The sequence below is a fragment of the Capra hircus genome, chromosome 2 (assembly GCF_001704415.2).
Source record: "Capra hircus breed San Clemente chromosome 2, ASM170441v1, whole genome shotgun sequence".
In the NCBI taxonomy this organism is placed as follows: Eukaryota; Metazoa; Chordata; class Mammalia; order Artiodactyla; family Bovidae; genus Capra; species Capra hircus.
Window position 1 is genome coordinate 44,515,892 of NC_030809.1, and position 25,086 is coordinate 44,540,977.

A 25,086-nucleotide genomic window follows, 5' to 3' on the forward strand; every position below is an offset into this window, starting at 1 on the left:
ATGATTTCACTTCCTTTAGATATATACCCAGAAGAGGGCCTGCTGAATCATGTGGTAGTTCTATTTTTAATTTTTTAAGAACCTTCCAAAGTGGCTGCAAATTCATATCCATTGAATCTGAGCTGACTAGACATGAATTCAATGGACAGTCAGCTCAAATTTAATGAACTCATGTCCACTGGCATGAATTTGGACAAGAATTTGAGCAAAATCCAGGAGACCGTGGGCAGAGGAGCCTGGCATGCTGCAGTCTATGGGGCTGCAAGGAGTTAGACACAACTTAAGAGACTAAAAAACAACAGTAGTGGCCGCACCAATTTATAATACATTCCCACCAACAGCACACAGAGTTCCTTTTCTCCTCACCCTCACCACTAGCACATTTTATCTCCTCTCTCTTTGGTAACAGCCAAACTAACAGGTGGGAGGTGATATCTCACTGTGCTTTTGATTTTCATTTCCCTTAAAATTAAGGATGTTGAGTATATTTTCATGTATTTGTTGGCCATTTGTATATCTTCTTTAGAAAAATGTCTATTCACGTCCTTTGCTCATATTTTAATTGGATTTTTTGCTATTGAGTTGTATGATTTCCTTATATGTTTTAGATATTAACTCTTTATAAGATTTGATTTACAAACATTTTCTCCCATACTATATACTGTATGTATATACTTTTTGTGTAAAAGTACAAAAGACTTTTCCTTTTGTTGATGGTTCCTTTTGCTATGTAGAAGTTTCCTGGTTTGATCTAATCCCATGGTTTATTTTGATTTTTGTTGCTTTTGCTGTCATATGCAAAAAATCATTGCCAAGACAAAGGTCAAACAGCTTTTCCCCTATGTTTTCTTCTAGTATTTTTTACAGTTCAATTCTTAAACTTAAATCTATATGAGTTAATTTTTGTGGGTGGTGTATGGGTCCATTCTCATTGTTTTACAAATGGATATTCGGTTTTCCCAACCACGTTTATTGAAGAGACTATCTTTCCTCCATTGAGTTCAGGGATCCCTTATCAAATACTAGTTTACTATACATGCATAGTTTTATTTCTGGGCTCTTGATTCTGTTTCACTTTTTTATGTGACTATTTTTATGCATACTGGAGCACACTCTTTTGATTACTATAACTTTGTAGTATAGTTTGAAATCCCAAAGTATGATGCCTCCAGCATACTGCTTTCTCAAAAAAAGAATGATACATAATAGCCACATAAATGCTGAAATAGCTGCTTCATTTTAGGTGAGAATCACAGATATGTTTAAGTTTTACAAAGACAATAGGCTTAGAATGTCCACCATCTTCCTCAGGAAACCTGAAATAGCTGCTCTCTGACTGCCTAAACATACTGTCCATGCTGCTTGGATCTTATACTTGGATTACCTTCTTATACAAATGTCTTATCAAAGAAGCTCGTCCTAGATCTTTCTGAACCTCTAGCATCTGATATAGATCCTATAGTTCATAGAAAGTGCTAACAAAAAGGTTTATAAAAGCAAAATTAGAAACAAAAAAGAATATCTAAAATTTGTTTTCATTTTTCCTTTAAGACTTCAAGCTCTGTAAAGAAAAATAATATCTCGTTCACGTTTTCTCTAATGTCCTTTTTTTTTTACATAGTCAATTATTTGCTTACCACTCAGTCAATAAACATCTACTGAAGGCATGCCAAGTAAGGCTCTATGTTATGCTCTGGGGAAAAACAACAAAGGTATATTTGAAACAGTATCCAATGAAAGCCCTGCTGAATCAAGTAACAGGTAATTTTATTTTATTTTATTTCATTTTTTTTAGTAACAGGTAATTTTAAAAGCAGCCTGAGGAAGGAGGGGGAAAGAACCTTCAGAAGAAAAAAAAATTTAGAGCCATCAAGTAGAATTATTTGATGATGAAGAACATTTCTATGCATTAGTATTTTTAGCCTCGGTCATACCTGTATTTATAATTTGATTGGTGAGACTTTTAATGAGAGAAGTATTAACAGGTGCTTCATTAAGGAGGAGTCCAAATCCTGAGTAGCCAACTTCTCTGAGTCGAATACGTTGTTTACTTCGTTCATAAACATTTGTGCATTTCAACATCTGTTCCATAACCTGGTCACAATGGTAATATATTCATCTCAATATAGAAAACTAAGAACTGTTGTCACTTAGGTTAATATTGAATAAATATTAGTGTATAATAGGAAATGACAATCCACTCCAGTACTATTGCCTGGAAAATCCCATGGACAGAGGAGCCTGGTAGGCTATAGTCCATGGGGTCACAAAGAGTCGGACACAACGGAGTGACTTCACTTTACTTTCCAATGTTTTTGAAGCATCATTTTATTCCTCAAGAATTAAAAAAAAATAGCACTAATAAGGAAGACTATTCCATATCTTGCTATCATTAAAAAGTGAACTTAAAAGCAACTGCATTTGAATAATATGTTTCAAACCCCAATTTATATCAATTTCTTGGTAGATAAAAGAAATAATTTAAAATTTTCTTTTAATGGCTTTAAGTGTAGAGGGAAAAAATCCTGTAGCTTGCAAGAACAAACGTGTGCTCTGAAATATAAAAAAGACACTTCTAGATTAATCTAGTAATCTATTTATGTGATAGTTGTCAAAATAATTTTCAACAACAAGGAAATACTGTGAAACACCTCATCCATATGTTAAAATGGAAGAATGAATTAGTAACCTCAAACACCTTGAAGGTAAATCAATACTTTTACAAAGTGACATACTGAAAGCTTTTATGAAAGGGTAAGTCCGTCTAGTCAAGGCTATGGTTTTTCCAGTAGTTATGTATGGATGTGAGAGTTGGACTGCGAAGAAGGCTGAGCACTGAAGAATTGATGCGTTTGAACTGTGGTGTTGGAGAAGACTCTTGAGAGTCCCTTGGACTGCAAGGAGATCCATCCAGTCCATTCTGAAGGAGATCAGCTCTGGGATTTCTTTGGAAGGAATGATGCTAAAGCTGAAACTCCAGTACTTTGGCCACCTCATGCGAAGAGTTGACTCATTGGAAAAGACTCTGATGCTGGGAGGGATTGGGGGCAGGAGGAGAAGGGGACGACAGAGGATGAGATGGCTGGATGGCATCGCTGACTCGATGGATGTGAATCTGAGTGAACTCCGGGAGTTGGTGATGGACAGGGAGGCCTGGCACACTGCGATTCATGGGGTCGCAAAGAGTCGGACACAACTGAGCGACTGAACTGAACTGAATCTTGGCAAAGAGTATCATGAACAACCTCTGAGGGGCCATTTTTGAAGAAATGACATTAAATCTCCATAGGAACCCTGTATGGGTACATGCTTTAAGGAATAGCTTCAGGGGTCACCATAACCAATACTCAGGAGAGAATATGTCAGACCATCATTAATGCAGTTTTGTTTTCCAAAATTTAGGAATTCCATATAAAGGCAATCCAAACATAACCCCACGAGTAGACTTTATGTCACACTAATGATGCTGGGGGAAACAACTGTCACAGGCAATTTGACATAACAAAGGAGAATAAATGATGAAAAAAATGCATTTGCAGTAGAAATATGACTGACTTTTAAAATTTTAGTTAACCAAAAAGGTGGAGGGAGTGGCTTCAGTCCAAATTCAAAGTCTGGGATATTCTGGAAAGCTTAATAAAACATGTCCTACATCCTTTAACAAGTTATTAATTTTTCCACTTCAGTTTCATCTGTAACATGATAATAATAATATCCACTTCATAAAGTTGCTGCAAGGACTATATAAACTATACATTAAATGGGCTTAAAGAAGTGAAAGTGAAGTTGCTCAGTTGTGTCTGACTCTTTGTGATGCCATGGACTATAGCCTACCAGGCTCCTCCATCCATGGGATTTTCCAGGCAGTAATACTGGAGTGGGTTGCCATTTTCTTCTCCAGGAGATCTTCCCGACCCAGGGATTGAACCCGGGTCTCCCACATGGTAGGCAGACGCTTTACCGTCTGAGCCACAAAATGGGCTTAGTGCTTGATAAATAGTGTGTGCTAAATAAGCTTAGTATGATGGGCTACACAGACCCACTGGAAGTCTAAAGGAGGTTAAGAGTTTTTCTATTGAGTATGACAAAGTGGATTTTCCACTGAAATTACTAATCAGATTATAATAATATAGTTTTTAAATACACAAACAGCAAAAACATGAAAAATATATATCAAAACAAACCGAACAATTTAAAATTAGAAGTAGGGACATGAAAAAAGAATTAACATTCACAGAATGGATATGTTCCAAGTAAATTCATATACCCACAAATCTCCTCAAATATAAAGATGCTTAAGACGTGTTTGTACCTTAAAAATGATTTCTCTTAGTTTGTCAGAGTACTTCTGATTTAAGAGTAAGGCATAAAGTATGTCAGCATTTCCAGGTTCAAACAGCAGTAAGAAAAGCTGACCTCTAGTTGGGCTGGTACGTAGGAGACTGAAGAGTATGTCCAAAATTCCAAGAAGCTTTTAAAATTAAGCAACAGAAAACAAATAATCACACTCGTATACAGAAACACAAACAAAAGTCATACACCACAAATAGTTACTTAACTAAATTCAATATCCCCTAATGTTTTAGCTTAACTAGATTATCAGAAGTCTGCATCTGCCCTGCCTTTTCCTTCATTATGCCTTTGTTTTATTCCATTTCCTTTTGCACATCCGCTCACTACCCACATTCACCTGCTGAACCTTTCTCTTCCATAAAGTCTTTCCTGGTTCCTCAACATCTAACACTCTCCTATGGCAATCTCATGTTACTTCATATTTCTCTTACAGATATTTCATGCTTTTTTTACTTTCATAATTACTTATAAATCTTTCTTATCAATCCCTGCCTTTATTAAGCTAAAAACAAGAATGATAATTTTTTCATCATTAAATACCTATAATATCTAGTATTATTCTATATATATGTATAGTAAGTATTCAATAAATATATAGTTAAGTATGTAATAAATGTTTGACTAAATTGATCAAGAAAATATTATTAGCAATGAATCACAGCATAGGTGACAATATAGCAATCATGAAATAAGATGATTGTTCATTATTCTAAATAATGAGAAGCCTTTCAAGTAGTTCAGCCTTATAAGGAAATAGCCTAAGTTAATTTATCTATATAATACCAACTATGAAGTCATATAACCACTGAGTACACAATGCATATTTCATGATAGAGGACAAAATTCTTCAGCCAACATAAATTAAGGCTGCTCAGATTTGGTGTTGAGAGTGGTATACCAAAAGAACACAGAAACAGCAACAAAAACACCTGGGTTATATAGTTCCAGGTTTATCCGCTGTGTGACTTTTTAAGTTAAGTCACCTAATCTCCCTGAGCACGTATTTTCAAATGTACACATGGGAAGAGTAATCCCTGGTCTGTATATTTTATGTCAGTGGTCAAATTCTACCATACATCAGAATCACCTTGAGGGCTTGATTTGGACATTTATTTGGATTTCTAAAAAATTCTCAGGTAAGTGGGTCCATACATTAAGAACCACTGTCTTAAAGGGTAGTTCTGAAGTATAAATGAATAGTGTATGTGGAAGAATTTAAAAATAGAAATAGTTATACTTTACTCTTTATGTAAAATTTTTATGAACCTATTAAATACTAAAATTTATGTGAGAAATCTATCTAGTAGCTTTTGTTAATAGTTAAACATATAATACATGGCCTATGATACAGCAACTTAATTATTAAAACTAACAGGTTTATCAAGAGCATAATACCTGTTCTTCTTCACTGATAGCAGCTATGTAACCCATAATACTTTGTATCTCTTCATGAGTTCCACCTTTGCTCAGAAAATATTTAATCAGTCCATACAAAGAAGTCCTTATTGTTCGAATATCATCAGGAGACAGCTCACTATATTTACAATCATTCCTAAAACAGAAAGTAAACAAGAAACAATTGAAATTTTAAACTTTTACATCTTTGTACCTTTATATATAAAAGAATCCATAGTTTAAAAGAAGATGTTTGTATGTAACTATTAGAATTTATAGTATCTTTGGCTTCTTTTTAAGAAAAACCTTTTTAAGTTAGGAGTTGCAATAATAAAGATATAAATTGTTAAAAACAGTCTATATTTATGTATTATGTAGCAGACACAATTTAAAGTGCTTTACACATTATTATTTCATTTAATTTAATCCTCGAAATAAACATGGGAAATCATACAGTTGTCCTTGTCACAAAGCAGAAAACCTTAGCACAGAAAAGTTGTGTAAGTTGCCCTTGTATGTGATCCCTTGTTCATTATTTTAACCTTCACAATGTCCTGGCTCTCTGAAGTTAAAGGTATCAGAATTGCTAGAAAATATAACAATCTAAGTGCTCCAAACAAGTGACAGACACATTATCAAACTGAGAAGAAGGACATCATACCCATAATAAACCCTAAGTGTATCCAGGAGAAACTGTACACCATACTTCTTTCGGAAAACTCTTCTGCTGTCTTTGATGATGGTAGAAAGATACTGTATGTGACCTAAAATAGAAAGTTTACTCTTAAATTATATACTTAAAATAAAAGTCACATAGGTGGTAATAAATTTCTAAACCAACTACAGAATTTTATCCAACAGCCTGAGCTTACCAATTCGAAAAGGAAAATCTCCACGGTTCCAAATACGGAAGTCAAACAGCAAATACTGATACATTTGTTGCAGGAGTTGCATATTTTTCTCTAATGATACCTGTTCAATGAGTAACTGAATTGCCATCAATACATTAACATCCATCAAAGCGCTAGGCACCTGAAATCCAAACAGAAGAAGGTTTTTGTAAAGTTCAGTTTAAACAATTGTCATTAAGCTGTAATTTGAAATGATTAATTCAGAACATCTACTAAATAAAAAATCTTGGTTAGAAAAATATAAACAATTTAAACATTAATTTTTCTGATATAACTCTAGAATATATTCCTAAAATAGTCTTTAAATGATCAAATAATGCAAATACCAAAGTTAACACATAAGGTCCTGAATATCAAAGATTATACACTGTTATGTAAGATAAGTAGTTCTTATATAAGGTGATTTCATAGAAATTTTTAAAAGCTGCTTGTGAAATAAATTATATTCTCTAATATAACTTGTTATGATAGTATAATTTTTTAAATATATTTATCTACTGGAAAGAAAGTCTCAATACTAACTGGTAATTACAATCATCAGAAATATCTGCAGAATATTAGACTAGCTCACCTTCTGAAGTAAGGCTCCAAGAACGGCAACTCCATGGGAGTGAATAAGGTTGTCCTGGTTAATAGGATGTCTTTGAATAAAGTGTTTCACAATCAAGATAAATGTTGCAATTAAATTTCTCTCAAGTCTTGACTCTGTGGGATTGTGAACAAGTCATTAATTATCATAATTACTCTAATCACTTTTATATCAGATGTTCTACATCATAATGCATATTGTAACAAACAAGTAATTGGGCTCAGGAATTTGCATCCTAAAGGTCACTTGCAGAACATAAGTATCACAGAAAACAGTAACTGCATATTATATATTTGTATATACATGTAAATATTTCCTCTACGATAAATTTAATAGTGTTGTCAGATTTCTGCTAACAGTACAAACTAAGGATAGTCAAGAATACAGTCAACATCATAAGTGTTTTGAGCAAAGTATTATGAATTTTCTGAACTCCATTAGGAAAATTAGGAATGGACCATTTCAGCTACAAATGGAAGCAAGACATTTCCAATTAATTCTTACATTTCTCAATGACCATTTCACATTAATTCAGCTAAATACCTGATGCCTTTGTGGAGGTCAATACCACCCAATCTCCTTCTACAGGTGTTATCAACTCAGAAACTGTGCTTTCATTCAATCCTTCAGGAATCTGTCCTTCACCAAAGTGGCTGATTTTTTCCAATAGAGGAAAGAGTACATTTAATCCACCTATGCAATTTATAACATCCTGAAAGAGGAAACTACAGTTGATTAATCTTATGATGCATGGGAAATTTTATCATTTAATACCTATACAGCATGTATGAGGTTATAATTTGTTAAAGTTTTAAGCAAGGTGTACAACAGCCTAAGCTAACGGAACCCTTGTATGGGCATACGCTTTAAGGGCGGCCTCAAGGATCACCATAATGAATACTCAAGAGAGACAAGGCCAGACCATTTTTTAAAATTTATATTTAATTGAAGAATAACTGCTTTACAATATTGCATTGGTTTCTTCCATGCATCAACATTAATCTGTCTTAGGTACACATATGCCCCTCCTTCTTGAACACCCCTCCCACCTCCCACACCTTGCCACCCCTCTAGGTTGTTACACACCCCCAGTTTGAGTTCCCTGTTTCATCAGCAAATTCCCAATGGCTATTTTACATATGGTAGTGTATATGTTTCCATGCCACTCTCTCTTTTCATCCATCTCTCCTTCCTCGCCCATTCCATGTCCGTAAGTCTGTTCTCTATGTCTGTGTCTCCACTGCTGCCCTGCAAATAGGTTCATCATACCATCTTTCTAGATTCCATGTATATGCATTAATATACAATATTTGTTTTTCTCTTTCTAACTTACTTCACTCTATATAATAGGCTCTAGTTCATCCATCTCATTAGAACTGACTCAAATGTGTTCCTTTTTATGTCTAAGTAATATGCCAACAGCTTGTTTATCCATTCATCTGTCAATGTGCATCTAGGATGCTTCCATGTCCTAGCTACTGTAAATAGTGCTGCCACGAACACTGGAGTGCGTGTGTCTTTTTCAATTTTGGTTTCCTCAGGGTATATGCCTAGTGGTAGGATTGCTGGGTTGTATGGTAGTTTTATTTCTAGTTTTTTAAAGAATCTCCATACTGTTTTCCATACTGGCTATATCCATTTACATTCTTACCAATAGTGCAAGAAGGTTCCCTTTTCTCCACACCCTCTCTGGCACTTGTTTGTGGGTTTTTTGATGATGGCCATTCTGACTGGTGTGAGGTGATATTTCATTGTAGTTTTGATTTGCAATTCTCTTAATAAAAAGTAATATTGAGCATCTTTTCCTGTGTTTATTAGCCAGGCCAGAACATTTTTAATGCACCTCTGTTTTCCAAAGTTTACAAATTCAAAAGATAGGCAATCCAAACATGACCCTCTAAGTACCTATCATTATCATTAATGATGTAAGAAATAACAACTGTCACAGGCAATAAGGCATAACAAACAGGAGAATAAGTCATGAAAAAACAGAATGTATTTGTATTACAAATATGACTGACTCCTCTAAGTTTACAGAAAAGTGGAGTCAGTGGCTTCAACCTAAGTTCAAAGTGATTATTGTGGATAGCAAAATATATTCAGATATATTCAGTATCTTAGACAAGTTATTTCCCAGGTCTCAGTTTCCACATCTGTAAGATAAAGATAATATTAATTTCCACTCTGTAAAGTTGTTACAAGGATGAGGTAAGCTAACACACGAAAAGTGCTTCGTGCCTGACATACAGTGGGTGCTATATAAGATTAGACTGCTAAAATGTTCTGAACTGCTATGTATACATAGCTTAAGTCTATAAACAACCTCTTCCTAGTCTTTGCTTGTTTTTCATATTGATTTTTAAGGGCTCTGTAATCAGTAAACTAGAATTTGGGATGCAAAGCATTTTTTTTCCAGTTGTCATTTAAAATTTTTTGTCTTTGATTTTGCTGCAGTATAAAAAAGCAATAGTCTTTTTCTTGATAATTCTTTCTTTTCAACTTCTGCATAGCTATTTTAAGGCTCAAAGACTGCTTGAATTTCAAGTATAATGTATGACAAATAATCAGCTTTCTCTATATAGAAATCCATAGAACTGGCCTTATAAAATCAATCCTATAGGTCATTGAAAGTTAACTATGTTAACAGGTAAGAATAAGCATTATCTCAAAGAAAAAAAAGCTTTATATCACATGAATAACATGAGAATAATACAAATTGATGGATTCATTTTAGCCCAGGCAGAATTATCCTAATGATTTCTATTCATTGAAACAATAAGCTTATATGACTGGTATTAAATGACTAGAAAATAAAAGGGTTTTGTTTTCCTTGCTGATTTACCAGCAAGTTCCAACATAAATGTCTTTGATTTTTATTGTACTTAGGCTATAGTTTCTATTTAATATATCTTTTAAAGAAATTCTATATTTTAGAAATAGGATGTCTCTGACTTTCACATTGGCCCAAGTAATCTTTACTAATTTATAATCACTCAGTCAATGATCTTATTGTATATCCCAGGTGCCAGGCACTGCTAGAAAAAGCAGTGGTCCCTCCTTTGAAGTTCTTAAGGACTACTGGAGAATCAAGCAAGCAAATTGTTAACTATTCACCATGATGAGGGAAATAATAAAAACTGCTACAAGTATTCATGAGAAGAGTTAACTCAGTCTTGGAAATAAGTAGAGGCCTTTAGACAGAAGCAAAGATACTATATCCAGCTGAGACATAAATATGAGGCACACGAAAAAGGCAAACCAGATGTGATGGCTAGACGGTGTGCTGGAGAAGAGGGAAAATTACTCTTTAACCTCAGAGAGGAACAATCTAAGTTTGTTTAAAGCTGATGGACAGGAGACTAGACAAGAAGTGTATGATATAGGAGAAAAGGGATAATCTCTGAGGGGTTGAAATCTGTGACATAGTTTCAGGGATTAAATACCTTAAAAGTGGAGCAATTAATGAGGACAGCATATTTTTCTTATGAAAACTGACAGCATAACTTAAAAAGATAACTAAGTTACAAAAAAATTAAATAGTCATTCAACTACTTATTTGTTTATCCTTCAAACTGTTCACCTGCAGATATTTTTAACTGGATTTACTCAGATCAATCTGGGGCTGCTCAAAAGACAAATGCTTTTAAAGGATCAGTCAACTTAGATAATATGCTGCCCAGTGTTCACCACTAACTTACCTTAATGTCCCAGTTTACTACTTTGTTTCCTGTTAGCCTTCCATGGAAACAATTAGTAGATAAATCAAGACAGATAGAATTTTTGCAGGCCTAAAAATAAAAGAAAAAGAAGGCAAACGGCTAAGCACAATTAAGATAAAACATAACTTTATATATGGAACATTTCATCATAATTTTAAAAGGTATATAGTATACTCAATGATAAGATGCCTACAATATTAAGTTTAGTATTACTATTCTCTGTCTTTCAAAAGAATCAAGGACTAGATTCTAACACACTCACTCATAAAATGCAGGTCATTTCTCCTTGTCATCTGACAGATAAGTTTGAGCTAGAACTTATCATTCACTAATCACATAAGTTAAAATTCTTTCTATTCTAAACCAGTATGTGCAAAACAGATATTTCACTTTTTTTTAAATTCAACATCTTAGTCCCATTAGTACAAAAATTATAATGACAGAAAAATTAAACCACTGACATAAGACACTATTTTCCCTTATATTACCAACAATTTTAGTTATATTCAAATTAGCTTTTTCTGCAACTCTTGAAATTGCTAAAGTTATCTGTTAACTTCCATTAAGGTTCATAAAGCAGGGAACTTCACATTTAGGTTGATTCATTAGTACAAATTCCCACTATAAGCATTCCCATTTATAATACTGGAATGACATAACATCTGAACCCTAGTCGAGAGCTGCAACATAATTTTTACTGCTCCCCATTTTCTTTCAAAAATTAATAATTTTTAATGATAATTCAAGCCCCTTCTTCTCAATTACCCATTGAAATGACAAAAGGAATAAAGATGGAATTTTGGTTCACAACATAGTTACAGCTAGATGAACAGTCCGCACATTTACTCTGACCTTTGCAGTGTAGTGAAGAAGGACGTTACCAGGCAGGTCAGCCATGTCAGACTCTTGAAATTTCCAAGGGCTTAAACAGTTTGGACCTAAAAATTATTTATACACACACACAAACACACACGTATTATTGAATATATATGGCCTCCTCAGTTCTGTGTAATCAGAAAGAAATTTTTAATTAGCTGTTTCAAACTTCTTATATAATACAGTTAAAACACACTACCCAAAATGTAATTTATTTTTATATCACCTCCAATTTATCCAACACAAGTAAAGTTGCAGGAGAGGGTTGATCAATGTCTACTACGGAAAAGAAATTTTATATAGCATCAAAAACTAATATAAAATATAACAAAGCTTATATATTTATTAAAAGTAAAACAATTCAAAACTGTAAGATAAAATGGCAAAACAACCAATCAATAATGTGAATAGTTATTATAGAAATGGAATAACAAATGAGTGGAATAACAAATACAAATAAAAGATTATTGACTTTACTAACAAAAATTTTTTTTAAAAAGTTAAAACAAGGTTCCAAAACCAATACAACATTGTAAAGCAATTTTTCTCCAATTGAAAAAAAAAAAAAGGTTTCATTTTGTACAAAAAATAGAGGAAACAATATTAATCATTCCATCTTAATGCAGCAGTGGTGAGTCTGGTATACTTATTTGCTACTGGTAGACACTGTCAATTGGTATATTCCTTATGGAAACTGATTAGGTAAAATGTAATTAAGAGCCAAAAAATATTCACCCACTTTAAATATTTATCCTGGGAACTTATCATAAGCAAATCCACCAAAACATGAAAAAAAATTGGTATAATAGTTCATCATATTTAATATTTGATGTTTTATCAATATTAAAATTATAAACAATCTAAATCATACATAGTGAATTCAGTGAAATATCATGTAGCCATTAAAAATAACCATTTTTAACGATTACTATAAAACATTACTATTTAATGAATACTATAAAACAATTATTATTCATAGGAGTAAAGTTTGATGTAGGAAAAACTAAGAGCAAAATCTAAGCTATATAGCTGTAATGACTACACTAAATGATTTATTATTAACTTGGAATTTATTTAAATTAAAGATCAACTTCAAATGTTTTGATGAGTTTTAAAATAATGACAAGGTCCTAATACAAACTGTTAAAGTATGGACAGAGACATTCATCTCAAAACCCCATGTAATCTAAAAAGATATTTTGAAAAATACTAAGCTAATTTGTTGATTTAAAACACATAACTAGTTGTAGGCTTAACTCCTAAACATTCTACTAAAATAGATATAATTTTGAAAAGTTATGATTCAATAACAACCAGCACGCATCTTTAAAATCAGAGCCAAAAGGAAAAAAAGGCCAAAACAAAAACAGCTTGTAATTTTATCAAAGGACTCTTTATTCTAATGCCTTCATGAATTCTTCAGATTATTACTATATAAATTATAAAAAATGACAAGTCTTGAATAAGACTCATGATTTTAGAATCAATTATGTGATTTCTTATACAGACAGACTTATATTTTGTTTCATCAATGTACTAAAATCTGTCAAAAGTATTGGCAGTATCATAGATTATATTACGCACCTCCTGTCCAAAATTCTACAATGTGACCGCATTTGAAGATAGGGACTTTAAGGGGTAACTAAGGCAAAATGACATCATAAGAGTCAGACCCTAATTTAATACGGCCTCTTAAAAAAACAGGAAATAACTTCCTGTGAGGACAGCAAGAAGGCAGACACCTACAAGCCAGGAATAGAGGCTTCACAGGAAACCAAGCCTGACGAAAACCTGATCTTAGAATTCTAGCTTCCAGAAACATGGGAAAACAGTGTTTAAACATCCAGTCTGTGGTATTTTGTTATGGCAGACCTAACAGAATAATACAAACAGTATTACTGATGATCTTTGAAATATTTCCCAATGTTTGCTTTATTTATGCCTACCAAAAAAAGGTACGTGCATGCTAAGTCACTTCAGTCACGTCTGACTCTTTGTGACTCTATGGACTGTAGACTGCCAGGCTCCTCTGTCCATGGGATTTTCAAGGCAAGAATACTTAAGTGGGTTGCCATGCCCTCCTCCAGGGGATCTTTCCGACCCAGGTATCAAACCTGCATATCTTAGGTCTCCAGCATTGGCAGGCGGATTCTTTACCACTAGTGTACTATAATTAATTATGATATACAATATACTTGAAAGTTGTTAAGAGAGTAAATCTGAAATATTAACACACACATTAAAAAATAGTAATTATGGAAGGAGATGAAGATGTTAACTAACTTTATTATGGTAGTCATTTTGCAATGTATATGTGTACCAAATCAGCACATTGCATACCTTAACCTTAAGTTATATTGTCAAACCACAATAAAGCCAAAGGGAGTGAATGTATGGTGTGCGATAGGCTTCTCTTTCGCTTTCAGCTTCAATCAAAACAAGTACAATTGACTCTTAAATAATATGAGTTTGAACGCGATTGCTTTCAATAGTAAATACTACAGTACTACAATTGTGTATCTACAATACAAAACCACACATACAAAGGAACCACATATACAGAGGACCAATTCTAAGTTATACCTGGATTTCTAACTGCATGAAAGGTAGGCACCCCCTAATCCTACAGTTGTTTAAGGGCCAACTGTACACTCTTCAGATAAAGTATATTCTCCACAGTAAATTTAGGCAACAGGAAAACACTATTTCAATTCAATTAGGCAGTATGATGGTACACGCTCACCTGCTAAATATAACGCCTTCACCTGAGGAGGCTGCAGTGCTTCACAGAAGATGATAACAGACCCCAGCTGACCCTCCAGAGATGTGGGGCATCCCCATTCACTGTCCTGGGTTCCAGCTGATATCAATTTGGTAATCAATTTTGATTTTTCAGTTGTCCCTCCCCAGGAGGCTGAAGACAAAATTCCACCAAATGATGTCCGATGAGGAGTAATAGGAGAAGAAAAAGGTGGATCTGGGATTTGGGATGGTGGGGGAGTGGTGGTTCTTTGCCCAGCCGAACCAATGCAGCAAGAAATAAAAGGCTAAAATAGTAAGAACCAAACAAAACGTAATAAATTACACATTTTAAGTAAAACTTCATCCGCATATTTAAAATGAAACTACACAAAATTTAGCACCACACTAAAAAACAAAGGTTTATTTTTACTGGATCATGATGTGTGTGTGTGTACACATAAGACAACATTACAGATGTTACATTTGGCCTGTAGAATTTGGATACATTACTTTTAAAACTCACTTTACATTCTTTTGTAAATTTTGAATGTTAATGAATGTATTTTTTAAAGATTTTTTTACTGTATTCTAAAATAGAGAAAACCACCTTTCTCCCTTAAAATTTATAAACAAAGAATTACATATCAGTATAATACTGCTAGTTACAGGTTATCCTGAAGTGATCACTGACATAAACAACAGGAAATTACTGGAATCCTAGAAGGACTTGGGAAATAATCTAATCCATTCCACTATCTTCAGAAAAGGCTCTTTCAAAAATATCCAGAAATTCTCAAAGAACTTTTATAATGTTCTATAAGAATCCCCCCAGTAAATAAATTCTACCTAACTACAATATAAAAATCTAAAGTTTCTTCACTATTTTAAATTCACTGATGGCAAAGAGTCCATCATAATAACCATCTAAATATTTCACATACGTGGAGAGCTTTATTAAATGATCCTTCAGCCTGGTCTAGTCAATTTCTTTGGTTATCCTGTCATGAGCTTTTTTTCTTCTGAGCATTAATTACATGTGTTTCTTCCTTGAATTGTTTTTCTTTATTATACGATAGTCTGACTTCATCTACTGATGACAGGCAAACAGAATTATTACTTATTGTATCTTAGTATATAGAAAATACTAAAACTTAGAGGCACATATTTAGAATAAATAGAACCTTACATATTAAGTTGGTAAAGTGTTCAAGAGTTCACACTCAACTGGTTGCATAAAGAGTAGGTTAGATGTGCTTACTTCATTCATGGCAGGAAATCTCAGAGGGGCAGAGACCTTCTGCTGTCCATTGTCATAGATATAGACAAGGCTCTGACCAAAGGGCCTTTTTCCAGGCATGTGAACAATGGTTATGTTGTGCTGGTAAAGTAAAACATATACTTAAAAAGTAAAAATTGCATTAAGTCCTAGGGATGACAAATATTTTCAGAGTATTACTACATAACTAGTTCGTGTGAACAGTAAAAGGGTAAGTTTAAGCATAACTAAATTTTGATTAAAATGATGTTGTTACAGTAAATAATAATTTTGCTTGAAGTACTATAAAAGCACTTCTCAATATTCTAAAAAATCTATACACAACTATAACATAGTACCTCTTCTGCATTTTCCAAGTCTGTGTGCATTCTTTAGAATAATTTTTTCTAATGAGAAACATTTTATTTTTTAAGAAAAGCAATGGAAATGTATTATTTTTAACAACCTCTGTTCTCATTTAAAATTGAAATTCAAAACTAAATTTGATTCTAGAAAACTTGAAAGAAATCATAACATTTCAACAAAATGTTTAGCAGAAAAATTATTACTGCTGAAATTACAATTATTATGACAAATGGTATTAACTCCTTTATAAGTAAAATTTAACATGAACTCTCAAAAACTAGATGACAGCACCTGATGTACATGCATCAAACGTGTTTTTTAAAGGAAAGAACCAGGAAGTTAAATGTGGATGCCCTAACGTCTTACCCAGAGGGAATCACAGAAACTGTGGTCAGGAAGCATAACTGTCGCATATTCTCTTTTCGTGCACACTGCCACAACCAACATACCTGAATGGGTAATAAAAGCTTCAAAGCCCATACCACTTCCTGTAAAAAAGCTAACAAAAATACGTATTATCAGAACTTTTGAAATCAGCTATCCAGTTTTATCATCACTGGGGTACACAAAACTATAACTTCATCATGAATATCTTTATCAAACACACTGTGACTTACATTCTATTGTCATACCTCATCAATTCCACCTTGCCTCAGAGATGATTTTTAAATCTTTCTTAGGCACAGGTTTAGTTTACTTAATTATAAAAAGTAGCCTTAGACATAGAATGCCATTAGCAACTGCTAACAAAACTGTAAATTTTAAAATCTTCAAAATTCTTCCATGTAAGATTCAGAAAGCATGAATAAAGGTCTTTAAAAAATCACAAGGCAAGGGTGAAGAATCAAACCAATAAAATTAGAAATGAAAATGGAGAAATCACAACAGACAACATAGAAATACAAAAGATCGTTAAGACACTACTATGAGCAATTACATGTCAATAAAATGGACAACTTAGAAGAAATGGACAAATTCTTAGAAAAGTATAACTTTCAAAAAAAAAAATCACAGGGCATAGTAAAAATTATTAGCTACTGAAATAACAAGTTTGGAAGCACATAGGTTTTCAGGTCCTTCATATAAAGGTATAGTAGTATCCTCAATTGAACAGAGAAATCACCAATCACTTTCAAGTTTACTATTACTTTTTCCTCCACTTTTACAATAATTTTAAGAAGGAACTTTGTGTCCAAATTAGCTTCAGAACTAGCAAAATGTTTGAATGTACAACTATTACTATGAAATAAGCTTAAAATTAAACTGTGTACATCCTGAGGAGAGGCTTCAGATAAATTGTTATACATATAAAAAGTAGAAGCTTTGAAAAGCATTTTCCTGTTGAAGAATCACAACAGATATTGTTAGGACAGGATCCATTTATATTCCATAACTTTTACCAGTACCTGTATAATTGTTTTCTTTTTCCTCCTTTGTTAGCGTTGCCAAGAGTCAACTGATCCTGATCTAAGCAAAACCAAGCATTGAAAGAAAAGGCAGACCCTGGCCATCTCTGTATGGAAGGCACAGAAATTCCTGCCATACTATGTGACAAATTAAAATACTGAAGAGCGCTCTCTAGACTTTGTTTTCGGGCCATTGTCAGGATTGCTCGAGCTACAGGAGTGGTATAGGGGTGAACAGATTCAGATTCATCCACTCTTAGCAACCTCAGTAGTTGACGGATTTCTTCCGAGCTCACTGACTGACTCCCCAAGGAACCATGGAGCGCGATCAAGTTCTCAGCACAGGTTCGATGGAGGGAAGAATGGGAATTAAGGGCTTCAATGATTCTAATTCCCATGTTTGCATTGACACAAGTAGTTCGACTCTGCCTGTTAATACAACAAATTTTTTTCAGCCAATCTGAGATGAAGATTTGCAGGTCATGGGATTCTAGCTCTGGAAGCCACTGGATAAGAAGCAAGAGAGGCTGGACATTACTAATGCCCAAAATACCCACTGAAGTGTGGTCACCCTCTACAGCCTGTAAAGCAACATAAGAAACAAAAAATTAGACACCATCTTTGATACAAAGAAAATGGAACTTCTTTTAATAAAGCTAAAAAAAGTCTCACCATATTCATAAGTTCTTTAAGTAGTTCCAGTGGTGGCTGACCCAGTGATTTTAATACTTCAAACATATGTGTATAACCAATTCGTTCTTTAAATACTTCCTAAGGGAGAAGAAATTAATACATCAAAGCAGATAAGGCTGAATTTGTTAAAATATTAAAGATGTTGAATAATATTCATTTAAGTTAATTAACAATATTAAAAAGATCATGAGTTCAATATTTCTATTTTCTTAAGTTAGATGTCTTCATCTTAAATATCAAGATTCCATATACCTTCTGGAATACAATGTTATAAAATATGTAAAACAATTGGAATTGAAAAAATTGTGTTATAAAACTGTTCTATTACTTGCAGATCCCTTTACTTTCCTCACTTGCTTTGTTATTAGTACAGTACTACTTGAAGTCAAAATAAAAATGGAGAAAAAAATGAGGAGATTTTAGGGATAACAGGAGTCAACAGCCTCAAAGAACTAAATTAAAGATTCCTGGCAATTTTGAGTAGTGGCCAGAAAAACACTGGGTATGGTTTTCTCTCTGTTCTTTGTATCTAAATAGTCTGAAATATCTGGAGCACAAAGTTCAATTTAATAAGCTCTTAAGTCACATGCATTTTTGAACTAGTGGGCACCCAAAGTCATAAAGTAAACTGTAAAGACAACCAAAAAACCTATCAATAATAAATTGGTTCAGTAAGTTAGGCAAAAATATATACACTTATCATAAAATCAAAAGATTTTCAATAAAACAAGCATGACTGGTTAGTCGTCTCTAAAAAGGAGAAATCACTGACTGTGGGCCAAACACAGGAAGAAAATCTCTTTGCCAAAGGCATTTTAAAAAATAATCTTTCAATTTTAAACCATGCAATGCGTAACATAGTTTTAAAAATTATATTAAAAAAAGACTTTGACATCATTTCAGATTTAAATTTTATAATACAGTATAGGCAATCCATTATACTCATAAACCAATTACTTAGAACTTAAAAATAATTCATCCCTTAAGTAACTATTATAAATGGAGATTAGATTCCCATGCCAGCCTATAATAGTTGCCAAAACCTATTCAGTAGTAATTTAGCCATGAGTTATTTATAGTAACACTTATGGGACAAAGTTAGTCTTCTAACAAAAACCAATGGAATGTAAGCAATATGACTCAAAGCATGGCTTAGGGAACAAGGGATCATTCATTTCTAATTCTAAGAAGAATGAAATATATAAGAGATGGCAGATAAGAAAGTAAAATGGTGAAAATAATAATAGACATTTATGCTTATTAAGCACTTACCATGTGCCTGGCACTCTGCTTACCATTTTACATAGAAGATACCACTAATCCTTAAAAGTACTCAGTGGGAAAACTACTAGCACAAAATCAGTGTAAGTGGACTGCAGGGTAGAGTCAGTGGTAGTGAATGAAAAAGGAAAGAAAATCCTGAGGATCAGTGACTACAAACAAAGAAGCAGAATTTCCAAGGCCATCTGGAAAAACAAGTCCGAATTGATAGGTCTATTCACATATGAAAAGTGTTCAAACTGTAGGCAGTCATAAACTGACCAAATAGCGAAAGGGTGATTACTTTATTAATGAACAAAAATTAGGATATAAATTTTAACTCTGTAAATGCATTAATCAAATAATCAATTAAAATGATGCTTTCAACATTTTAACCCCACTGCTCTCTTCCCAATCACTGACTGATGCTGTAAAGCTCCGGAGCTTGCAGTCAGTCCTCAGTGAATAAAAAGCACTCTGTCTTTTAAATTATCAGCAAACCCGTGGTGGATTCATGTCAATGTATGACAAAACCAATACAGTATTGTAAAGTAAAATAAAGTAAAAATAAAAATTAAAAAATAAAAATAAAAAATAAATTATCAGCAAAGTGATTCTTATGCAAAAATGAGATATTCTGTGAACTATTTCATTTTATATGTGAAAATGTATGTATTATATACTTCATATATTACTCTCGGAATTACATAGTGAAAACTGGTATATCTAAGATGACCTTTTAGAGCTTGAGGACTTATGTTTTACCTTAGCAGCTGGAGATTTGTTCATTACTGCTGTCAAAGCCTGAATAGCTGATACAGCCAAACAGTCCAACTGTCCCTGAAACACCTAGCAGAAAAGGAATCAAAGAAAGAAATTAATAAATGTATTCAAGATTTATATTCAGTTAGGAAACCTTTTCTCTGAAAACCTGAAAAAAAATAATTATTTAACATGCAATACATTCCTCTTCCAATGACATGGATTTCTGAAACAGCAAAACCTGTAAGACAAGTTACATACTTGACAGAAAATAAGCCATGTGTCAAAGAGAATAAGGCTACATTCACTCATTATACTAAAATGTTTTGGGAGGGGAAAAAAAAACACCAAGCTTCATACATGCTTTTTAAAAGTAATGGACAATCTCAAAAGGAAGGGAGGGAAGGCTATCATGATATGTTTTAATTTTCTTTCAAAAATACACTTGAAACTACCTAGGTTAAAATTTCATTAGCAAGTATAATAAGGTGCATAAAACAGTCTTGTCTCTATATTTTCCAAACCCTATGTTATAAATGAATTGGTATATGCCTATACCAATCTATCAATCACAATTGCAAACAACGTACATCTATTTGCACATAAAATGCAGAATTTGAGGCAGCACAGAAAATGAAGTGTGTACCTATAAGCACTGTCATGTTTTTAGATGGCAATCTTTAATGTCAAAAGCTGTTAAGAAAAAATAAATACCATCTCCATTTTGTCTGTTTAAGCTTCATCAAAAAGAAGAAAGTGAAAGTCATTCAATCATATCTGACTCTTTGCAATCCCATGGACTATACAGTCCATGGAATTCTCCAGGCCAGAATACTGGAGTGGGTAGTTTCCCTTCTCCAGGGGATCTTCCCAACCCTGGGATCGAACCCAGGCCTCCCGCACTGCAGGTGGATTCTTTACGAGCTGAGCCACAAGGGAAGCCCGAGAATACTGGAGTGGGTAGACTATCCCTTCCCCAGGGGATCTTCCCGACCCAGGAATCGAACCACGGTCTCCTGCATTGCAGATGGATTCTTTACCAACTAAGCTATCAGGGAAGCCTCTATAAGAAGAGATGTGTGAAATTTCAGGGTAGTGCATTCAAAGCAAACTGAAAACAAAACCAAAATAGAATATCAATGATATAAAAAAAACTGAATATGAATGTTAAAGACTGGACTTAGTTGACCACAAAAGCACAGTTTGAGGACTAGAAAGTTGTAAAAATTACCAGTCCACGAAATCTACTTTTGGGAAATATGTTACTATGACTGGAAACTCATTATCCCACAAATTGAATTCCCCTCTTTTCCTCCCACTAAAAATGGTGTGGGCAAAAGGGCAATGATTAGATCTTTGTCATTGTAAGCTAACCTCTACCACTTTCAGGCAAGCTATTTAAAGCTGGTATCTTGACTTTTGTGGATGTTGTTTGTTTATTAAGCACTATTGCATAAAATAAACATGGAACAGGTATAATAAATATCATAGTCATTAAACATTCTGCATACAACTAAGTGTGAAAACTACTAGCACAAAGAATTTCATACAACGAAGATTTTGTCTAGACTCTATAGAAGAGGACTAGGCACACAGTGCCTTAATCAGGAATACTAATTGTAAACCTCTAAAAAGATAACTATAACGATAGAGAAATACAGAAGAGCAGTCTGTAACTGATATTTCACATTCAGAAGAGAAAATAATAGATCATGGCTCTTTTTATACCGTAGATCTGTATATACATCTGGTCATTAAGATAACATTAATAAAAGACATCAGGTATGTAAGCTCTCTCAAACATTCTAGGAAAGACAAAAAAGCAATTTTTATAGGCAGATTTTTCCAAACTACACTACCTAATGCATAATGCAAACCAAGATGAATTTTGTATTTCTGTCTGATACCTATATAGAGTTGAATTTTTAGAAAAGAAAAATATGCTAAATTAAGACTCAAAGAGTTTGGCATCGTCTTCCCTTCCTCCAAGATTTGGGTTGTCCATTGGATTATAATCATTATTTGTCAACAAGAGGCAAAGAATCAAGATATTAAAATTGATCAAACATATTCACGAACAAAGCCCTAGATCCCAATACACCACAATGCTTAGAAAATGAAGCCCCCAAAATATGGAGTCATCACCAGGTGGACAGCATTGAAACTGGGATCCCATTCCTGTACTTTATGTCTCAAACTGAAAACACACATACATGCATGGGATACTGTTGATTGTTTATATCCTTCAGCAAGATTTCAATATATTTATCTTTTAGATAAAAGCAATTTTTAATTTTAAAAATAATTTTCAAAAATACTCAAGATTAGAAATAGATAAGGTTTGTGTACTTTAAAACATAAGAAGGAAAGTACAGGAACAGGTGCTCCCATTGACTGATTTTGGTCTTCAGCTGATACAAGATGCAGGTTTTGTAGATACCTGGTCCTCATTCATTTCTGTCAGTAATTTGTTGGCAAGGTCTTTCTCGTTCTTGTCTGCCACCTTACTGTTAGCATTTAAAAATAGCTGTTAAAAACAGAGATAAGAATAATGGAGAAAGAAAATTAAATTGTTACCTACAAGTAGAAGCGAAGCTTAAATGGATTGCCATGTCTCTTGAAAATAAATCCAGGAAGCCACTCATGAAGTATACCACTTTAAAATGACAAACAACTATCCATTTTTTCAATGTCCAACTAACATATGCTACATAATTAATTATTATTATTCAGAAACAATAGCAATAATTAAATAATTATTAGGAATACTTAGTTAATATTCTTGAATTCTTCAAGAATCAGCAAAGAATGACTCAGAAAAGAAGGAAACTGCTACTGAGACAGACTAAAGATACTGTAGTAAATAATGTATAGTAATGGTTCTGTAGCCATGCATGCTTGTGAATTACTATTTAATTTTAAAAAAGGGGTCTTTCTGGCAATACTTTGCAGAGAATAAAATATGCTAATATGTACTTTGACAAGGGAGGTCAGTGTGTAGCATTTCCCAAATTTATGACCACATATTTTGTTAAAAATTTTATAGCAATATTCTCAAAAATCAGGGTTGATTCATGTTGATGTACGGCAGAAACCAACACAACATTGTAAAAGCAATTATCCTTCAATTAAAAATAAAATTTTAAAAATTTACAGCAGTACTCTCCAAAATTATCAAGAGTTAAGCATAATTTATACTATCTTGTATACTAGAAAGAGGGATTAGGAGTATCTATGAATTACATATTTATGAAAAATAACTGTGTCTTCCAAAATATACCTTGATAAGGATGGTACTGCTTTTACATTTTTTGCACATTTTTAAAATGTCCGGCTTAAGAGAAAACAAATGAACTCTCCTATCTGCTTCTGCATTCAGACATTTATAATGTTGTTTTGGTTAAAGTTCAATAAGAAAATTAGCCTCAAAAAGAAACTTTGTTAAGATTAGACTTCGAAGACTCCCTAAAATGATCTTGGGGATCTCATGATTTGAGAACTGCTGGGTTGAAATATTTACAGTCATTAAAAGTAATCTTTCAAAAAATACATGATGGCCTATGGAAAGATTCATGATATAAAATACTTAAAAGCAGAGCAAAATAACACTCAGTAGTATTCCAATTTTGTAAAGGAAAATACATCTACATTAAAAACATATACATAAATATTGCTATTATATTTTGTGGTAATTTAAATATTATGCACATATATTTGCATTGTAAAAATTATTTAAAATATATTTTTATATTTATTTTTCCTCTGAAACCTCCACACTGTATTTTTCTACAAGGTTAATAAAAATCTATATTTTAAAAATAAAAAGAAACTTGTTCAACGTCAAAAGTCATTACGGCAATGTGTGTCCAGAGGTGTGCTTCCCAAAGTCAGGCTTTCAACTTTACCTTTCTGTCTATTCACTCCTAACACTCTTTTCCATAACATATTCTTTCATTGTTCCTCTCCTAAATTCTCATTTCTACTAAGACTGTCATGATGATGAATTTCTACGGTAGTTGATTTTAAAGAGTAGATGTGAAGAAGAAAAAGAAAAAAGTAAAGTAAATTAGATGAGCAAGGCCACAACATCAAAAGCTTTCCAGAATCTTAACTCCTCAAATGAAACTTTATATACATATGTATATTTTTTTTAAATGATTTCAACTAGCATAGTACTAAAGTCAGCATAATGGCTTTGAATCCTCTTTGCTGCTAGAAATTTGCTGTTCTTTTCTTCACATTAATTTAAATATTTTGGACAACTTTAAAAAAAATTTTCATAAACTCAGAGCATATCTCCCCTTTCAAAATTCAATATAGTAAAACAAAATAATGCTCAAGTATTTAAAGTTCATCATACCTATCATAAAAGTTAAATATATGATTCCTTGGAAACATATTTAAAATATGCTATAGTATGATGAAACTCATTAGTTTTTACACAAATATTCAAAGAAATTAATGTGTATTTAAACTGGTTGGTGAATGTCATGCAAGAAGAGCAAAAAGAAAGCGTGGAAACTACAGCAGAAAGCCTAAAGATTTCCATGTAATTCACGAATTGTTTATGATACTTTAAACTTTAGTTGACAATGCTTCAAAGGGGTATGAATATTTAAATGACAATTGTCTTGATTCTGTATTACTATATAAAAGAATAAATGATTCATTACTTATTTAAAAAAAAATTTAAACAGAAATCAATCAGACATCTGTAGCATCCTATTACACATTTAGGAACTTAAGTTTTCATAAGATG

The 25,086-nt window shown here is 33.0% G+C and overlaps 1 protein-coding gene across 6 annotated transcripts in view; it reads right to left on the reverse strand.

Moving 5' to 3' along the window:
* Positions 1–25,086, reverse strand: part of NBEAL1 (neurobeachin like 1) — a 151,346-nt gene that overhangs the window by 70,631 nt on the left and 55,629 nt on the right. For 4 of the 6 annotated variants that reach the window (XM_018060685.1, XM_018060666.1, XM_018060678.1 and 1 more), the window contains exons 11-26: positions 22,768–22,854; positions 20,331–20,414; positions 18,285–18,383; positions 17,613–18,193; positions 16,573–16,705; positions 15,844–15,963; positions 14,587–14,890; positions 11,820–11,905; positions 10,947–11,036; positions 7,792–7,960; positions 7,231–7,364; positions 6,621–6,780; positions 6,410–6,512; positions 5,749–5,905; positions 4,313–4,471; positions 1,935–2,094 (exon numbers count right to left, since the gene is read on the reverse strand). In XM_018060685.1, coding sequence (XP_017916174.1) covers positions 1,935–2,094; positions 4,313–4,471; positions 5,749–5,905; positions 6,410–6,512; positions 6,621–6,780; positions 7,231–7,364; positions 7,792–7,960; positions 10,947–11,036; positions 11,820–11,905; positions 14,587–14,890; positions 15,844–15,963; positions 16,573–16,705; positions 17,613–18,193; positions 18,285–18,383; positions 20,331–20,414; positions 22,768–22,854 — 2,626 coding nt within the window. The remainder of the gene's footprint in view (positions 1–1,934; positions 2,095–4,312; positions 4,472–5,748; positions 5,906–6,409; positions 6,513–6,620; positions 6,781–7,230; positions 7,365–7,791; positions 7,961–10,946; positions 11,037–11,819; positions 11,906–14,586; positions 14,891–15,843; positions 15,964–16,572; positions 16,706–17,612; positions 18,194–18,284; positions 18,384–20,330; positions 20,415–22,767; positions 22,855–25,086) is intronic. The other 2 variants (XM_005676389.3, XM_018060689.1) reach the window with 1 other exon arrangement.